Below are 17585 nucleotides of genomic sequence, written 5' to 3' on the forward strand. Positions count from 1 at the left end.
GACACATCGACGACTCGAGTCAGGTGGCACACAAACGCGTTTTATTGAGAGTTGAGGAGCGGCAGCGCCGAAAGGTGTCGGGATCGGGCGAGGACGCGCTTCGCGCGTGCCAAACCGCTGAAGTCGTCGGTGAGGCCGGCGGCTTTGGCTCAAAGCATGTCACGAGTACACACGCGCCGCTTCTTGGAACCGCTCGCTTGAGGGCAATGTCCCCCCCAACATCATAGCAAAAAAACAAAAATAAACCCCATCCAGTGCGGTAGCTGGTCTCCAGTTCAAAGACGCCTTACAAGGTCAGCTGATGAAATCATCAAAGTTTGATTGGTCCTTCAATCAATCACATTGGCAAAAGATCCGTAGCCGGCCGTCAAACTCGCCCCGCGACCCCCACGCGCCCATATTAAAAGGGAAAACGGCTAGCGGCCACGCTCGCTCGAATACGGCCGACGCCGGCGTTAGCGTGGCCCCCCGTGTGGCTAACGTTAGTTGGCAAATGCATAGTCGTGCGGCGGCAACTATCCAAAGAAAAAACATCCATCACCGAATCATCGATTCACATTGGCAGGCTTGGTCATTAGTTTCAGGAGCGGCCATGTTTGGATTCATTAACGGCACGCCAGGTAAACAAGAATCACCGCGTCAAAAGCTGTCCCTGACGTTTCCTAGCACGGAGGAGGAGGGGGAGGGGAGGAGGCCTCGTCGTTAAACTCCCGCGAAAAAGCAGAAGGAAAAGAAAAAGGGCAGAGAAAAGAGGAGGGGGGGGGGAAAGGCGGCAGCCTCGGTGGTGGGCTCTCACTTGAAGGTGGCCTGCAGCATGGCGGTGGCGTAGGTGGGCCGCGCCTGGCGGTTCTGAATGGCGCCGCGCAGGTACTGGACGCCGCCGCAGCGCTCCCAGATCTCCTCGAACTGGCGGGGCAGGATCTCGGCGCCCCTCTTGCGCGACAGCCCCGTCTCGTCCAGACTCAGCTCGCACATCTCCATGTCGTCTTTGCCTGAGGGGGAAACGGGACGGCGTCACCCGGCTAAGAGCGGTCGCCGCGCATTTGACGCAGCCACGACCGAGCCGAGTCCTAATCATCCACCCGCGACCCGGGCCGCTTGGCCTCCCGATCGCGGGGCACACCGACATCTGGGGCCAATTTTGAGCGCGTTTTGGAATGTGGGAGGAAAGCGCCTCGTGGCGTCTTTGTTTCGCATGCGGCGTGCTCACCGGCCACCAGGAGGATGGGGTGCTTGTCGGGGTGCAGCTCCATCTGCCGGGCGATCCAGGGCCCGTCGAAGTGGGCGTACCACCAGCCCTTCTTCTTGCCCTGCGCGTCTTTGTACTGGTCGCCCGGCCGGACGAAGGGAATGCGGAAGAAGCGCTGCTGCCGGCTCGGGGACGGCTCGTACTGGCGGGCCGGCGCGGGGGGGTTCCGCTGGGCTGCGAGGGTGGGACGGGAGGGGCGTGAGCGGGCTGCTTTCCGCGGAGGGGAGCCAGCGACCTCCTTAGCTCTGTGCGCCGGCCCCGGTGTCGTCAGCTTACCGTATTCGGTCAGCGCTTTGGGCGCCCGCTGCTCCGTGTCGGCGTTCCTCTTTTTGTTCTTGGACTTCCAGGCGTGGTAGACCTTCAGCCGGCGGTGAAATTCCTCGCGGCACGCCGCCAGCAGCTCGATGTCTAAGGGACGCGCGCACGTTTCAACACGGCACGTCGAGACCGGCGGCGCCGACAAAGAGGCCCCCCCCCCTTTTTCTCACCGCAGGAAGTGTTGATGGCGTCCCTGAGCTCGGCGTACTTCCACTTGCTAAGCTGGTACTTGCCGCCGGCACCGCCGGCCGCTTTGCCGGCCCGAACCTGAGGACTTCTGACGACGGGGACGCAGAAAAGACACAAAAAGGAGGCGGGAGGTCAGCGCAAAAGGCAGCCCGGACGTCCGATCGGATTCCGGAGCCCGAGCTGCCAAACCAGAAGAGGAAGACGACGGCGGCGGAAGAGAAGGGCTCGTCGCCTCGCACGCCCAGCTCACTTGCTCTTTGGGCAACCCCCCCCCCCCACCACCACCACCACCACCAAAAAAAAGGCGACGGATGATTGATTGATGACAAAAGAACCAATTTGAAAGATTTGATTTGAGAATCACCCCCCCGCCCCGTCGGGTGAAGAGTGGAGACGCTTGCACGCACCTGGCCAGAAGCTGGCTCATTTCCTTGGCCATCTCCTCCCTACAAGGTTTCATCACGGTCACGAGTCAACAAAACGGCCGGCCAACAAACAACAAGACTTGCCGGCGCACAAAAGCTTTGGCCGGCGGGCTCGCGGCGTTACCTACATGCTCAAATTGGACACTTTGGCCCCAGCGGAAGCGCTGAAAAGACAAAAACGGCGTGAGCGCGCGACGCCAGCGGGGCCGATCGGACGAGGCTTCCGGCGCCGCGCGTGGGCTCAAAGTTGAAAAGCTCTTACGCTGCTCGCTCGGGAGACGACAGAAGCGACGACGACGACGACGACGACTCGGGGCTGCCGGGAGGAGAACAAGCGAAGCGGCCGTTAGAAGGGCGGGCGGAGGGGGGGGGAGGGGCGGCGCCGGCCTTTTACCTGCGCAGCGAGGCGTCGGCCTGCGATTCGTCCGGAATGAGTTCGGCCTCGCTGCGCGCGATCCTCAGCGCCAGCTCGCGGTCGCGCCTCTCCTGCTCCAGGACGGCCTGGCGCGAGATGTCCTCCTGCCGATCCGCCTCCAGCTGCCGCTCCATTTCCGACTGGGGGCGCGGGACGGCTCGGTGAGATTTGCCGGCGCCGTCCCGACGCGTTTGAGAACCAGACGCACCTGCAGCCTCTTCTCCTCCTCCTCCATCATCTTGCGCTCCTCCTCCTCCCGCTTCCTCTTCATCTCCATCTCGGCTTTCCTGCCGACAAAAAGAGCGCCCGCCCGCCCTTTCATTCTTACGCTTGTTCTTTGGCACGCACGCGGCACGTTATTGGTGGCGCCGGCGGAGACTCACGCGCGCCTCTCGTCTTCCTCCTCCCGGCGCCGGCGCTCTTCCTCCTCCCTCCTCTTCCTCTCCCTCTCCATCTCCTCCTGGATGCGGCGCAGACGCTCGCGCTCTTCCTCCTCCTTCTTCTTGTTCTGCAAGGCGGCGAGCAGCCGCTCCGAGCGGGCCACCAGGGCGGCGTAGTCGCGCTCGATGTCCGCGCGCCGCATCTCCGTGGCCTGCAGGGGGGCGCGGGTCAGCGGTGACGTCGGCGGCGCGGCGCTGCGTGGGCCCGCCGCCGTTCCGGCCGCCCACCTTGATTTTGAGGGCCAGGGCGCAGATTTCGGCGTCCAGCCGCTCCACCTGGGCGCTCATCTCCTCCTTTCCCTCCTTGAGGCCGGCCACCACCTCGTTGAAGAGCTCCGTCCTCTTCTTCAGGTGGCGCACCTTCACCAGGCCGTCGATCCTGAGGGGGGGGGCAAAGAGGGAAAAGGGGCGGGAGCGCCCGGGATTCACGGCGGGGGCCGAAGGAAGGTAGGAGGCGAGGCGGACGCCAGCCACCCACCGAGGTTTGTGCTTCTTCTTGCAGAGCCACATGCGCACCGTCTTCTGCATGGAGATGCAGGCGCCGCGCCGGTACAGCACCTTGTTCTTCACTGCGGGCAAACGCGCCACGATGCGCGTCAACAGCCGGCTTGCCGCAGACTCGCGACGCGACCGAGGCGGACGCCAAAATCCCCTGGCCGGTTTTGCGCACTCGACGTGTGCATTTTGCTCGCTTTTCGGAAGCAATCGTCAGCCCCCGTTGCCATTTCAAAATGTCGCGCGCAGCCGAGGGAGACGAGGAGGCGGAGAAGAAGGGAGCGCGGGACTAAGGAACGCCGGCCGGCCGAGGGGCAAAGCCGACGGGCCCGGCGGCCGCGGGAGCCAGAAAGAGATCCTTACGCTTGATGACCGACAAGGCGCACCACTGGACCTTCTTCCAGCGGCTGTGGATGATCCAGGTGTTGACCCGCCGCACCAGTTCCGCCAGGTGATCCGGGTCCGACTTCATGATCTGGTCAAACTCGGCAAACTAAAAACAAAAAGTAAAAGGAGGAAAAGTCGCGAGGAGAAGAAGCGGCGCTCCTCGGCGGCGGCGGGCGCGGCGCCGACCTTCCCGGGTCGGAAAAACACGCGAGTCAGCCCGAACTTGTAGTCCTTCTCGTTCAGTCCCAAAGCTTTGAACAAGGCCTGCAACACACACACGAGGAGAAAGTGCCGCCGACGGCCAGCGATGGCCGCCGCCGGCCGCCGCCGTCGCCGCGACCCCGACCTTGCAGAAGAGGCGCGGGTCCAGCCGCGTCAGCTTGGGGGGCATGTACTTCTTGTACATGTTGTAGAGTTCGTGGAAGGGAGCCCGGGAGGGGAAGCCGCCCTGCATCAGGTCCAGGACCGACACCATGCCTGCTCCACAGGGATCATCCCGACGGCTCAGCGCCAACCACGACGTGCATCCAAGCCGAACGCGAGCGCCTTCTCGGCGACTGACCCGAGCACTGCAGCTGGGAGAGGATCTGCGCGCCTTCGAAGTGCCGGGCCACCATCTTGAGGTTGGGCTTGATGCAGCGGATGAAGCTGGAGCCCTGAGCCGCAAAAAGCCCCAAAGCGCAGGCGGTCACGCCGAGCCCGGCCGAGCCCGACCTCGCGCTCAAAGCTCACCGCCCCCACCGGCCACTGACCGTGCTGCGCAGCTTGTCCAGCAGAATGTTCAGTTGAGTCTGCGTGAAGAGCAAAGAGGCGAGTGGAGTCGCGGCGACGGACGGGCCTCGGGAGCGGCCCCCCCGGCGGAGTGCCCGACCTTAAACTTGTTGCCCACGCTGATGAATCCCAGTTTGCCGGCCCTCTGCTTGCTCTCGTTGGCGTTGGCGGCGTTGTCGAAGAGTTCTCGGATGAATCGGTCGCTGGACTCGCTCAGCAGGCATTCCAGCGACGTGTGCAGCGCGTCGTTGTTCTTCTCCACAAACTTGTTCTGAGCGGCGACAGGGCAGAGGCCGCGCGTCACCGACGGATCGGGACCCGGGCGGAGGCGGCAGCGGAGGCGGCGCACCGTCTCGTAGCAGACGGCTCCCGCAAAGTGCCTGATGATGAATCCTTCGTCGTCCCGCACGTTTCTGTGGATCGCCAGCTTGGACTTCCGAGGTATCTGTCGCAGGCGCGCGCGTAACATGCCGCCGGCTGGGACGAGGGGGTTCCAAAAACAAAAGAAAAATGAAAAAAAAAGCCGGGACTTACAGTCAGGCGGAAGTGGCTCTTGTGCTTGTTGTGCACGGTGTCGGTGAAGTGCTGGTCGCTGGGCTGCGGGAGCCGGTTCTCCTCATCCAGGATGTCCAGGATTCCCAGCACCTTGGCCTCCACCAGATCTGCGAGCAGAGGCGCACGTCCCAATTCACGGTGCGGCTCCAGTCGAGAGTCCCCCCCGCCCCCGCCCCCTCCCCCTACCGATGCAGTCCTGGTTGTCCACATAGTGAACCTCGTTGACTCCCAGCCCCTCCTTCTGGTACAGTTCTTGTTCCTGCGGGTCAACGTTATTGAGGACCCCGAGCCATGTTTGGGTGACTTGACAGGCGGCCATCTTGGAAAGGGCTTCGCATCGACGTGAAACGCGGAGCCCGGGCGGCCGCCGCCAAAACGCCACTGTGCTCAAAGTGACACGGGGAACGCGCGTCGAGTTTTCATCCGCGGCATTGACTGACCTCTTTGAGGATGCGCTCGTTGAAGAACTGCTGCAGCTTCTCGTTGCAGTAGTTGATGCAGAACTGCTCGAAGCTGTTGTGTTCAAAGTACTCTGCGCGGGAACAGGAAAGCCGAGGGGTCAGCGGCAAGGGGCGGCGGCGGCGGCGGCAACGGCGGCGGCGAGCGCGCTCACGCACCGAAGCCGGCGATGTCGAGCACGCCGATGAAGTTGGCGGACGACTGGAAGGGGAAGCAGCGGTTGACCCTGGTGACCACGCGGTCGAAGAGCCGACCGTACACCGCCTTGGCCAGGGCGTCGCGGGCGTTGTTGGCCTGCTCCACTTTCAAAGGAACCCTGAGCCACACGCGCGGCGCGTCAAACGCTCGGAAGCGGGCGCTCGGGAGGGGGGGAAAAAAGGCGGGCGGCCTACTTGATGACGGTTCCCTTGGCGCCCCCCGCCGTGGTGAGCATGACCCTGGAGGTCAGGCTTCCTTGCAGGTCCACCTGGTCCAGACCCAGCAGCTCGGCGCAGTGTCGCAACGGTTGGCCGGCCTGCTTCTTGATGCTGCAGCCGCCTGGCCGAGAGCGCAGCAAAAGTCACGCCGCCGCGCGAGGCGAGCGCCGAGCGCCGGTTTGCGCCCCCTCACCCGAGGTGCTTCCCGTCGCCTCCTCGAAGTCCACGTTGCCGAGGTGCAGCACGCCGGCCACCACGCGGAACAAGTCCTGCTTCTCGGCGTCGTCCAGGCCGATCTTCTTCATGGCCACCAGCATGCGGCGGAAGTCGCCGTGGTCGTCCAGCAGGGGGTCGCTCAGCGGGCCCGCCTTGGCGTGCTGCCGACGGAGGGCACGGCCGCGCCTGAGTCTGGGCGGCGCCTACCGCGGGAAACGGCGCGCCGACGCTACCTCTGAACTCTTGCGGTTGTCCGGGATCTGCCCGTCCGTCTCCTTGGACGCGAAGAAGCGAGTGCAGCCTCTGTTCAGGTACTGAAAGACACGCAGGCGGGCCGTCAGCGAGGAGGGGCGGGGGCGTCCGAGGCCGGCCGGCCGGCCGTCCTCCTACCCTGAACGTATCCGGCGAGCCCAGGTGAAACTTGAGCCGAATGTCCTCGGGCGCGCCGGCGCACAGCCGGTAGAAGATGTGGTAGTTCCTCTCCTCGCCGCTCTGGCGGCAGATGCGAGACTTCTCCAGCAGGTAGTGCGACACGAAGCCCCCCACCACCGCGTTCTAAACACAGGCGGGACGTCGGGGACGGAAGGCTTCCGCGAGGACGGGACCGAGCGTCCCGCTCAAAGGCCCGGTGCGGCGCCGCCGCTACCTTTTCATTGAAGTGGATTTCCACAAACTTGCCAAAGCGGCTGCTGTTGTTGTTGCGCACCGTCTTGGCGTTGCCGAAGGCCTCCAGCAAGGGGTTGGCTGCTCGGGGAAAGCAAGGTCACAGCGTCATCACGGAAGGCCGGCGGCCCGCGAGCGGCGAGCGGCGGCCGCGTACCCTCCACGATCCTCTCGTCGATGTCTTGGCCCGTCCCGTACGACGACGTCAGGTACCTGTCACGAGAGCGGCCAGCCGCGTCAGCCGCATCGGCCGCGCCGGCCGCGGCGCCTTCCGCCTCACCTGAGCACGAACTTGGTGTTTTCCGTCTTGCCGGCGCCGGACTCCCCCGACACGATGATGGACTGACTCATCTTCAGAACCTTCATGTCCCTGTAGGCTTTGTCGGCTGCGTACGGAGCAAACCCGCGTCAGTGCCGAGCGCCGAGCGCCCCTCGGGCTAGGGTCCCTCACCGATGGCGTAGACGTGCGGCGGCAGCGTCCCCAGCGAGCGGCCGCGGTACCGCTGGATGGTCTGCGGCGAGTAGAGCTCGGGGATGTCGTCGTACGGGTTGACGGCGATCAGGATGTTGGCCACGAACGTCTGAGCGCAACCCAGGCAAAGCCTTTTGACTGCCGCTCGCGCGTCCGCCGGCAACACAACTTGCAAAGGCAACTCACGTAGATTTTGTCTTTGCTGTACCTGACGCGCACGTTGTTGAGCAGCGTGGCTTCGTTCAGGTACATCAAGGAACCTGCGCACACGCACACACGCAGGCGCCGTCATCATCACGACATTGCGACCGGAGCCGCTCGGCAGCGAGGCGAACTCACAGTTGTCCTCCACGTGCTTGTCGACGTCATCCTCGGCGGGGAACACCTGACTGACGGCGGCCACGAACGTCTGCGCAGACATGGCATCAGCAAAAATGCCGCCGCGGCTTTGGGCAGGCCGCCCGCCAGGCGCGGCCGCCGCAGGACAAGTCATTCCAAACCTTTGGCATTATGGGCGCGGGCGGGGCCGCTATTCTCTTGCTCGGCCTCATTCCGGAGGGGAAGCGAGGACGCAAAGACGCAAGAGGGACAAAGTGGGCGCAAAGGACGGCCGCCCGTTTGTCCCACAGACGAGGCGGGCGTCTGCGGGACAAACGTCGGCGAGAAACCGAGAAGATCCGACGGAGGAGCCGCAAGTGAAGATGCTTCCTTTGCCTTGAATAAGTTAAGGACTCCACTAAACGCCGCAACGCTTCCGTTGAACCTCTCGAGAACGACGCCCCCCTCCCCCGAACTCGCTCGCCTTCTCCGACTGTTGCTGCCACACCCGCTGCCGGACTAGCCTGGGGAGTGTCAATGGGGAAACGGGACCTGCTACCTCTGTAGACAGCTTTCATTCTCGGTCCAAGACTCATTTCTACAATCTCACGTTTCGCATCATCCCCCCCAGACCCCACCCCCCCAAAAAAAGATTGATTTGCAATGCTCAAAGGAGGAGGATGGGCTCCAAACAAGGCCCCGTCGCGCCCCTCGCGAGAGACACGGGTGACGCTGCGTTTGCCGGCACCGGTGGATCTGAAGCGCGGCGTGAGTCTGACCTTGGCGTCGCGCTTGAGGGGCTGCACGGTGAGGCTGTCGGCGCCGATGTCCACGATGGTTCCCAACTGGAAGCCGTCGACGGGGTGCGGCGCCCACACGGCTTTGCCGTCCTCCATCTCGATTCTGGAAGACAACGGCGGCTCGCTGGGTTTTCAACGGGGGCGGCTCGAGGCGGCGTCCGGAGCTCCTCGCTCCGAGAAAGGCAACGAGGAGCCCCCGGGCGCCCGGCCGACAACCCTTCGCGTCTTTCAAATCAACAAGAGCCGTTCCTCATTCCCGCGCGGGACGGCGCCAAGCCGATCGGACGCCCATCGATCGACGTCGCCGTTGCGACCGCGGAGTCCGTGACGTCGAACGCGACAACGCTCCGCGGCCATCGACATCCAACGACGCGATCGACGTTTGACACGGGTCACATCGAAAGACGGCATCGCCCGCGCTCCTCCCTCTCGAGGTGTTCGGGCGTTACGTCGGTCGTCTCGTCGAGCCGCGCGCGACCTTTGGCCCGCGCTCCTCTTTCTTATCTCGACGGACGTCGCGACCGCGCCTGCGCCCAGTTCCTCGTCCGGTTGCACCTTTTCGTCGGATGTAAAGTTTGTCGGTCGCCCGTCGGCAGGCCGCAAAAAGCGTGAAACATTAACCGTCGGCCAATGGCGCGTGTCATAAAGGTCAATCATCTGCGGAGCGACGGCCGCCTCCCGCGCCACCGGGGTCCTCGAAAAGTCACGCGACTTTTTTCGACAGGTCACGTGAGTGACTTCTTACCTTCGAGGCCCCACCGGTGAAAAGTATCCTTTCTAATTGTCCTCGCTTCTCACCCATCAAACATTACATTACATTTTCGGCCTTGGTGTCACACGAAACACGTGCACGCGCAAACTGTGAAAAGAAAAGAAAGTTTGCGGCTACACACACACAAACAGACACACACAGCCAAGCGAAGCCGAGCCGAGGCGAAGCTCCATCACATATCCGCTTGGCGAACCCTCCCGTGTCGAATTCCGCGATGACGCCGCGATTGAACACGGGCTCCTTTGAGACGGGCTCGCCGGGGGCTCCGTGCTGCGCTGTGACGTCGGCGCCAATGGCAGCGCCTCCAAGTTGAGGCCGTTCCCGCAAGGAACCCCTCGTTCCATCGCGCCGAATGTCGTCCGGGTCGCCGATTTGTCCGAAGGTGCGCCGCGAACGATGAGCGAGCGTTTGGAAATGCTTCCAACGCGGCGTCGGAAGAAAAGCGGAGTGCTGTTGAAGGCGCTCTGCTATGTAGCAAAAACAATGTTGCCTTTGTCGCGAAGAAAACGAGTGACCGCGAGCCATAATGGAAGCAGTGTTACGAGTCGACGCACCGCGAAGACACCGCGAACGGTCCGTGAGGTCGGTCGGTCGGTCGGTGGCTTGGCTCGGCCGGACCGGCGCCGTCCGCCATCGGCGTTAGCTAACAACGTCGCTCGCCATGGCGGGGTGGAGGTGCCGATTCATTAGCTCACCTGCGGGCGTCCGGCGGGCTGCGTCGAGCGAGCGAATGCTGCTGGCTGGAGCGAGGCCGGAAGTGCAGGTGAGCGAACCGAGCCAGTCGCTGCGTGGCCTCCGCGTCGATGCCGCCCAGTCGCAGAGTGTGCGGCCGCCCTCGTCGCCTCCCAGTCCCGCAGCCAGCCTGGGAAATTGGCCGCGTGACGTCACGGGCCGGGAACGGAAGACGAGCTGCGGCTCGCTTCTCCGCCTCCGGGGGGCGGCACCGGACCACTTTCGCTGGTTTCCATCTCGATCGTCGACTCTTCAAAGCGAGCGGTCCGCGTTCGTATAACGGCATATGCCCGTAAAAAGTAGCACTTTGTTTGCATGACGGGAGAATAAATGTTGGACCCCCAGTGGGAGGCATGTTTCCCCCAAAGAGATATCACCGTGGCAACAGTAACGCTGGATTTTTATTCATACAAAGTAAAAGGTGTTGGCGGAGGGAGACCGAGAAGCATAACAACGGCGTACAATCAAGTCGCCCCGCCGGGGCTATCGAGTTCATGGGGTGAGGGGAGGCTTGGCCCGGACAGCGACGGAGCCGCAAGTCTCCTCGACGTCCGCCTCTTCCGAGGAGGCCTCCGGCCGCTCGACCCGCCCCTTGTCGGCTTCCTGTTGGGCTTGGATGCGCAAGATGAGGCCGCTGATCTCCTGCCGTTTGCTCCTCATTCTCTGCTGAGGAAACCACTCGGACAGGTTGATGGGCAGTTGGAAGTTGACGATGGGATTCTGCGCAGACACACGCAAGAAAGAAATCAATACTGGAGTAGCAGCCTCAGCAGCCTTTGGCTTGAAGCCGTCGAGCAACACGCGCAAGCGGCGGCCGGGAAACGTTCACCTCGAAGAAGCTCTCGACGTACTGCAGGACGTAAATGCCGCAGTCGCTGAAGTTGTCCTGCTGAGGCACCCGAGGACTGGAACCTTTCATCACGTCTTTTCCAAACGTGCGCCGGCTGCCTTTGCGCACTTCCCACTCCACCTCCAGGTACCTACGACGGGGGCGCAACCCAGGTGGAGTTCAAAACGCTGCGCGGGTCTGACACGGGCGCGCCGTCTCACTTACTCTCTCAGGGTTTTGACCACCGTGGACCTGGCAGGACCGCGCAGGGAGTCCATGATCAGGATACAGGACCTGCGCACAACGAGCGTTACGGCGCCGCCGCGGGCCGACACGCGCCGCCGCGGCCCTCCGGCTTACCGTTTGCCGCGGTGGGCTTCGAAGGCCCGAGACGCGTCGCGGTTCGGAGCCGAGCGCGAGGCGTCTTCGGGCGGCGCCCCGCCGTCGTCGCTGCCTTCGTCCTGCGCAGTCACAACGTTAGCCCGGCGCCGCGCGGCTCGAACGCAGCGTCGGCGCGAGTACCTGACTCGAGCTCTGCTCGTCAGACGTCAAGGCGCCATCTTCGTCTGCGTAACGCACGCCGATTTGCTGCAACTCGTCTACAACCCAAAGAGGCGCGGAGTGAGCGGCAAGTGCGACAAAGTCGAGGGGTGGCGCGCGCCAGGCAACGACATCGCCGGGCTCAAGCGACGGGCTGCCAAAATGCTCATTGCGGATGTTCCCCCTCCCCGACGCGAGCGGCCAACACAGCGGACTGACTTGTGTAGTGCGGCTCAGGGTGCCCGGGGGCGGGGGCCAGCGCGTGCCGTTCCGGGAAGGCCTCTTGCGGCGGAGGATCCCGAGGGGGGCTACGCCCGGCGGCGGCGGCGGGGTCCAGCACGTCCGTGTCCGGGGACAGCGGGCGGCAGTGCTCCGGGAGCTCCTCCGGCGGGGGGTCGGCGCCCGGGAAGCAGATGACCGCCAGGTACCAGTGAGCCCTGAGGGAGAGCAAATGAGCGCGCCAGCCAGCCAGCCGGCCGGCCGCGGCGGCGGCGGCCCTTCCCGCAACTCACGACTCGTTGATGGGAACAAAGATGAAGTCCTTGTCGAACAGGTCCACGTGCCGCGTCCACGTCTTGACCCTGTTGTGCTTGCGTTTGTGAATCCTGCGGAAAGGAACGGCCCAGCGCTCAGGAAAACATTTGCCGCCTTCCCGCCGGAGCACTCGGACGCGCATACTGACGGAAGGTTGTTGCTGCGGTCGGGAACGCTCCCCTTCTCCCTTTGGGTCAGACGCTTGTAGAAGAAGGAGCTGAACACGTGGATTCTTTGGGCGTCCTCCTCCTTCAATTTCTCCAAAACTAAATATCTACACACAGCGTGACAAACGGGAAGCGCAGAAATTGCACGTCAATGTTGACGAGCCGACGCTGGACGGAAGTGAGATCGAAGAGCGTGCGTGGCCGGCGCGCTTACTTTAAATAAAAATCTATGATCACATCGTTCAGGAACTCTCCGTCGTTAAGGCAGTGGAGGTCCTCGTTGGTGACCAAAATGCCCCCTTTGGCCGGAGGAGGCGGGTACACCATCAGCCTGGAAGACAAGCGAGCGCGCATCAGGAAGGGGAGCGGTCGCCGGTGACTCCGTGGGGGGGCTGGGAGGGGGGGGGGGGGTCGGATGCACTCACTTGACCACGGGCCCGGAGAAGGTGGGCTGAAGGTCGGCCACGTCCTGCTGCTCGCGGTCAAAGAAGGCGGCGGCGTCGAGGGTCCCGGTGGGCGGCGAGCGCCGAGACGTGGCCTGGATGCCCTTCAACTGCGCGCAAAAGACACACGGCGACTAGAAGCGCTGCGTCCGCACGTGCCGCGGCGGTCCGCAAAGTCTACCGACCCGACTCCAAAGAAGTCGGCACGGTGCGTTCAACAGAAATACAAACAAGGCGATGAGCGGCATATCCCTTTCCAGCGAGATCTCATCAAAGACGCGATCTCGGAAAGGACGGCGGCGGCGTCGGCACCTTATCCTGCTTCTGCTTGGTGGCCTTGTTGAAGTTGACCAGGCGCGTGTTGGCCTCGTCAAAGGGCAACTTGGCGGGAAAGTTGTCGAGGTTGTTGCTCTGGCCGATCTCGCTTAAGATGTCCTCCAGGATCATCTGCTCCTTCATGTCCAGGCCATCCACGAAGATGAGCACCACGTACTTCTCGTCCGACTCTGAGCACACGGCAACAGCTGAGATCGTTAGCCGCCTCCCTGGCGACTTCCGCTTCGACCGCCCGCCGGCATTTGGGTTACGGACGGAAATGGCTCCGGCGGGCGCTCGACGCTTCGGTTGGCACGTGGCGCTATTCCGGCACGTCGAGCAAGTAGCGCACTCGCGCGCCGCGCCCGACTTCAAAATAAGAGCTTGGCAAGGGATCCCCCCGCACCCAGGCGATCGCGGGGAATGGCATTCGGCGCAACGCCGGCGCCGAATGCCATACCGTTTCGGACGGAGAAAGCGCACGTGAATGACGGCGTTGTCGTCGGTTGACGCACAAGCCGCCAAGAGCCCCGCGTAGCGCTACTCACGTTGTCCGGCACAGTCGTACCACTGGCCGGCGCAGCGCCGCGTCATGTTGAGCTGCGCCCGCAGCCGGACGCATTCGTCGGGCGTGGTCTGGAAGAACAAGACGGGCAGCTTGCGTACGCTGCACCACTCGCAGCTGATGAGCTCCGAGGCCCGCAGGCACACCTTCTCCACCGTGTTCGGCTCTGGCCCTGGCGCGGGCGCGGGAAAAAAAAGCCTTTGAGCGGGCGGGCGGGCGAACGCCGCTGTTGCGACCACAGGTTGCGATGACGGAGGTGCACCTTCCGTTTCCAGCAGGATGTGCTCCACGGAAAACTGGCACAAAAAAAAAAACCAAGAGGAGCAAAATTCAGCGGCGGGTTCAAAAAAAGCAAGGCAACGCGGATACTCACCACCACGGGCTTGGTGACCATCCTGCGTAGCGTGCCCACGCGGACGCTACGACACTGCAGGATGATGCTGGCACACTTGCCCGGCTCCACTTTGGAACGTTTGCTTCTGGGAGAACTGGGCTGCTTTCCGAACTAAAGCCAGTCGGGGAGGGGGGGGGGGGGGGCGGCTCGGGTCACTTGGTCACTTGGAAGGATGGCTTTCGAATGTGCGAAAAAGAAACCAAGCGACCTGGTCCTTCATTCTGCTTCGGCGCGGTATGACAAACTTCATGTTGACGTCGTCAAAGAAGTCGGCGCTCGGATCGTCCGGCTCGCCGCCGCTTTTCACCGCCGCCTCCACTCGGCCGCCGCAGGGCGCCGGCGACGAGTGCGCGGAGTCGGCGGGCTGCGGCGAGCCGCCGTCCAGTCGGCCCGCGCTCGCCGCGCTGCCGTCGTTGGCCTCGTCGTCGCTGGACAAGACGACTGCGCAAATCACAAGTTGGGGGGGCGGGGGGGGGGGTGTCTTCCAAACATCGAGGTACAAAACGCAAAACGGCCCGCCCGACCCGACAATCGGTCATTTGGGGGGCAATCCGGTTGGGAGCGCGGGCCAAGACTCACTGGGGTGGTCGAGCTCACGCTGCTGGGCCGCCGGCGCCCGCCTCCCTCTGGGTGACTTGCGAGTGGCGTAGCAGCAAGACGCGCTGGCCGGCGGAGGGGATCGACCGTTGGCGCCCGCCAGGTCGGCGGGCGGGGGGGCGTCCGCGCGGGCGGGCCCGCCGCCGCCGCCGCCGGGGGAGCCCTTGTAGAAGCTGCAGGGCTGAGATCGCAGGGGGGCTCGAGGCAACGGGGGCAAGAGAGAGGGCGCCCGCTGACGGGGCAGACACGCCGGACTGTTCCCGCAGTGGCGACACTCGCTGGCGTCCTCGCAGGGCTCGCGGCACTTGCCGCACGCCGTCTGGTAGACGGGCGCCGTCTGAGAGAAAAAGCCGCAATGGCCGGGGGAGGGGAGAAAGGCCATTGACACGTAGGAAATGGAAACGGGGAGGAGGCCGCAAGGAGAAACGGAAGAGCTCCGCTGGGTTCGCGTCCCCGGTGGGCTCTTACCTCCAACGCTTTCCTCTTCTGCTGGACCGGGCCTTTCGGGTCGGCGCTCTCGGCGTCTGGGGGCGCGCACGGCAACATCAAGTTTAACGGACGGGAAAAACATTTCAGTGCAACCCCGTCGACAACCCCCCCCAAAAAAGGGGGGGGGGCACGTTGAGCCGTTAGCGTTGCGTCAAAGGGTCGCAAAGTCATTTTGAACACTTGAAAGGGCTCCGTGGCTCGAAAACCCAAGTCGGCGATGCAAACCAACCTGGCTCGTCGGCGCACGTCAGCACCACGTTGTCCACCTCCGTCGCCTGCCGCGTGCCGCCGCTCGACCCGTTCCTGCGCGGGAACGACAACGGGGGGGTTGTCAAGCGCCGAGCATCATCATCATCATCATCATCATCATCACCATCGTCGTCATCACGCGACCGGCTCACCTTTGGTCGGGCTTCCCGAGGGCAGAGGTCACGTGCGCGTGCTGAAAATGGCGGCCCTGCAGGACGAGTCTTTGCGAAGGGGCGGGGCTGACGATGAAGTAGTCGCTTACGGCGATGGAGGACGGAACCAAGCTGCGGGAACACAAAGGCGGCGGGTCGCCTCGCTCAGGGACACCGGATAGCCTCGTGCTGGCCCCAAAGGACCTTCTCGGCGCGGCGGTCGTGGAGGACTTTTCTGCCGTCCGGAAGGACGCGACGCGCAAAGCCGCCGAAAAGGTCCGCCGTGGGCTCGGGAGCCCTACCTGAGCCTTTTGTGCCTGCCGACGTTGCTCGGGCGCTTTTCATACGTCCTCAGGGGGTCGGCGGAGGTGAAGTGCCTAAAAGACGGAGACTGCGCGCACGCAGACGTGAGATAGACGTGGCCGCGGCGAGCCGAGCTCTTCCGTTTCTCCGCTACCTTTGGGGAGCGGCGATTCCAAGACGGAAATCGCACGGAAGGCGACCGAGACGCGCGGCCGATCGAGACCTTTACCTCGTTTCCATCCGAGGCCACCGAGGCTTGCCGCTCCGTCTCCTGCGCGGTCATCACGCCGGAGCTGGGGGGGCGAGCCGGCGCGTCAACGTTCCGAAAGGCAAAAGCGGATGTGCCGCGCAACCGAGCGAGCGGCGCCGACGCTTACTAGTGCTCGTCCTCATCTTTTCCGCCGGCGCCCGACGGGAAGCTCCACTTGTGCTTGTAGCCGCCGTCTCCGCCGGCCTCGGATCTTTCCAGAGCTTCGCGGACATGCAAAAGAACAACAACAACAAAAGACACATTTCGGGATCGGTCCTCGAAGATGCTGGTACCGGGCCCACACGATATGTCCCTTTAAGTTGATGAATTTCCAGCTCAAAACTTTTCTTCTGCTTCTGAGGTCGGTGTAGCGGGACGGGCAGTTTAAAGCTAGGAAGCCCTGATTTCCGGCCCCCATCGCTCTCAACCGTGCTGTATTTTAATTCACACCTTGCTGAGTCTTTTTTCGTACTTTACTCATACCTTCTTTTTTTTAAAGTCATGTCTGTTTAAGTGCTAAATTCAAGCACATATCCGTTTCCCCGCTATTTTGGGGAGCTTTGGAGTACCGAGGCTCTTGGCTTTCGAATCACTGGAACTCATTGTGAGATCCTGCCCATTTCTGTGTTCGGCAAGCTTACCTGCCTTAGGAAAATTGCTAAAGATGTCATTCTTCGCAGTAGAAGCGATTCCCTTTGCATTTAGACCTTGGCCAGGAATGGCTCTTATTTTCATCCATTTTACAAGAGTCACAAGGTTCTTAATATCTGCCACGGGCAAATATGTCACTGCAATGGTCAGTAAAAGTTATGTCTTGCGCTGCTGGTCTCGTGTACATCGATTCATTTTTTAAAACACATACACCGTATGCCTAAGTTGAGTAGCAGTAAGTGATTTAAAAAAGACAAAAGTCCAATTCGGTGTGTTCGAGGCGTTTCCATCCGAAACGTTATCTCGAAAGCCAGCCGAGCGAAGGCCTCGTCACAGCGCCGCTAGCTTCCACTTGCTAGCTCGCCTTGCTCCTTACAGTCCGCCGAACAGAACCGGTCCGACTGTGTTTACTGTCCTCGTCCTCCGGGCCGAGCCTCGGCCAGCTTTGGAGCTTGAATAACGTGTAGACAAGCGAGGCTAACGTTGCCCACTTGGCCGCTTGCTTGCTGCTGCCGCCGCCGCTCATATTTTGTTGAGACTGACGAGGTGACACCGGCGCACTAAACGCGTCTATTGTCCAGCGGGAATGTGACGACGGAATCTGTGGCGGCCGGCGGGGCTTACCGTGTAAGAACTGGCCTGCGTTGTGGGCCATGTTTAGTCCACGTTCTCGCTGGTCATTTCTTCAATTGTGTCGGTTCCCCCCCCGTCTCTTCGGCTTGGATGCGCTAAGCAAGTTAGCGATGCAAATACTGTCATTACCGGAAAACAAACACATCGACTTCACAATAAAAGGAAGTTGGCGTTTGGCACCGACCTTCTACAACCCCGAGGGGTAACGCTCGCACCGTATAAAGCAAATTACACCGAATATAATTTAGGTATGCTTAACACGAAATAATATGATGCTCAAACATAAAATGCTAATAATATAACATAAGCTTACATTATTGTTTTTTTTTGACACGTGGAAGCGTCACGAATGTAAACTTCCTGTTCGAACTCCGAACATTGG

The 17585-nt window shown here is 62.4% G+C and overlaps 2 protein-coding genes across 4 annotated transcripts; both read right to left on the bottom strand.

Moving 5' to 3' along the window:
• Positions 1-19: 19 nt before the first annotated feature.
• LOC127592153 (unconventional myosin-VI-like) lies at positions 20-10253 on the bottom strand. Of its 3 annotated transcripts, XM_052052664.1 has the most exons (35): positions 10056-10253; positions 8568-8691; positions 7810-7879; positions 7657-7730; positions 7450-7579; positions 7279-7384; positions 7156-7211; positions 6982-7079; positions 6726-6890; positions 6569-6649; positions 6313-6496; positions 6096-6240; positions 5862-6019; positions 5685-5776; positions 5431-5503; positions 5224-5351; positions 5039-5134; positions 4790-4960; positions 4671-4709; positions 4481-4574; positions 4265-4395; positions 4105-4182; positions 3895-4024; positions 3515-3605; positions 3265-3415; positions 2980-3188; positions 2805-2883; positions 2576-2736; positions 2444-2497; positions 2310-2345; positions 2164-2202; positions 1738-1844; positions 1526-1657; positions 1211-1423; positions 20-992 (listed from the first exon to the last, which is right to left on the bottom strand). In XM_052052664.1, the coding sequence occupies exons 2-35, from the start codon at positions 8682-8684 to the stop codon at positions 793-795; spliced, it is 3888 nt and encodes a 1295-aa protein (XP_051908624.1). In that variant the 5' UTR covers positions 8685-8691; positions 10056-10253; the 3' UTR covers positions 20-792. The 3 variants fall into 3 exon arrangements, with proteins under 3 accessions (XP_051908624.1, XP_051908625.1, XP_051908626.1); XM_052052665.1 differs by lacking the exons at positions 2164-2202; positions 2310-2345 and having other exon boundaries at positions 10056-10252; XM_052052666.1 differs by lacking the exons at positions 2164-2202; positions 2310-2345; positions 2444-2497.
• A 222-nt stretch (positions 10254-10475) lies between these two features.
• senp6a (SUMO specific peptidase 6a) lies at positions 10476-17346 on the bottom strand. Its single transcript, XM_052052668.1, has 23 exons — positions 17195-17346; positions 16047-16140; positions 15899-15962; positions 15669-15757; positions 15367-15498; positions 15195-15268; positions 14945-15000; positions 14459-14813; positions 14088-14320; positions 13859-13990; positions 13748-13781; positions 13469-13657; positions 12918-13111; positions 12588-12715; positions 12377-12493; positions 12144-12269; positions 11974-12066; positions 11681-11898; positions 11444-11520; positions 11282-11382; positions 11147-11215; positions 10922-11072; positions 10476-10812 (listed from the first exon to the last, which is right to left on the bottom strand). Exons 1-23 carry the CDS (start codon positions 17223-17225, stop codon positions 10585-10587), a joined length of 2985 nt encoding a protein of 994 aa, XP_051908628.1. The 5' UTR covers positions 17226-17346; the 3' UTR covers positions 10476-10584.
• Between the last annotated feature and the right edge of the window lie 239 nt (positions 17347-17585).

This window comes from Hippocampus zosterae, chromosome 19, assembly GCF_025434085.1.
Source record: "Hippocampus zosterae strain Florida chromosome 19, ASM2543408v3, whole genome shotgun sequence".
NCBI classification, from domain to species: domain Eukaryota; kingdom Metazoa; phylum Chordata; class Actinopteri; order Syngnathiformes; family Syngnathidae; genus Hippocampus; species Hippocampus zosterae.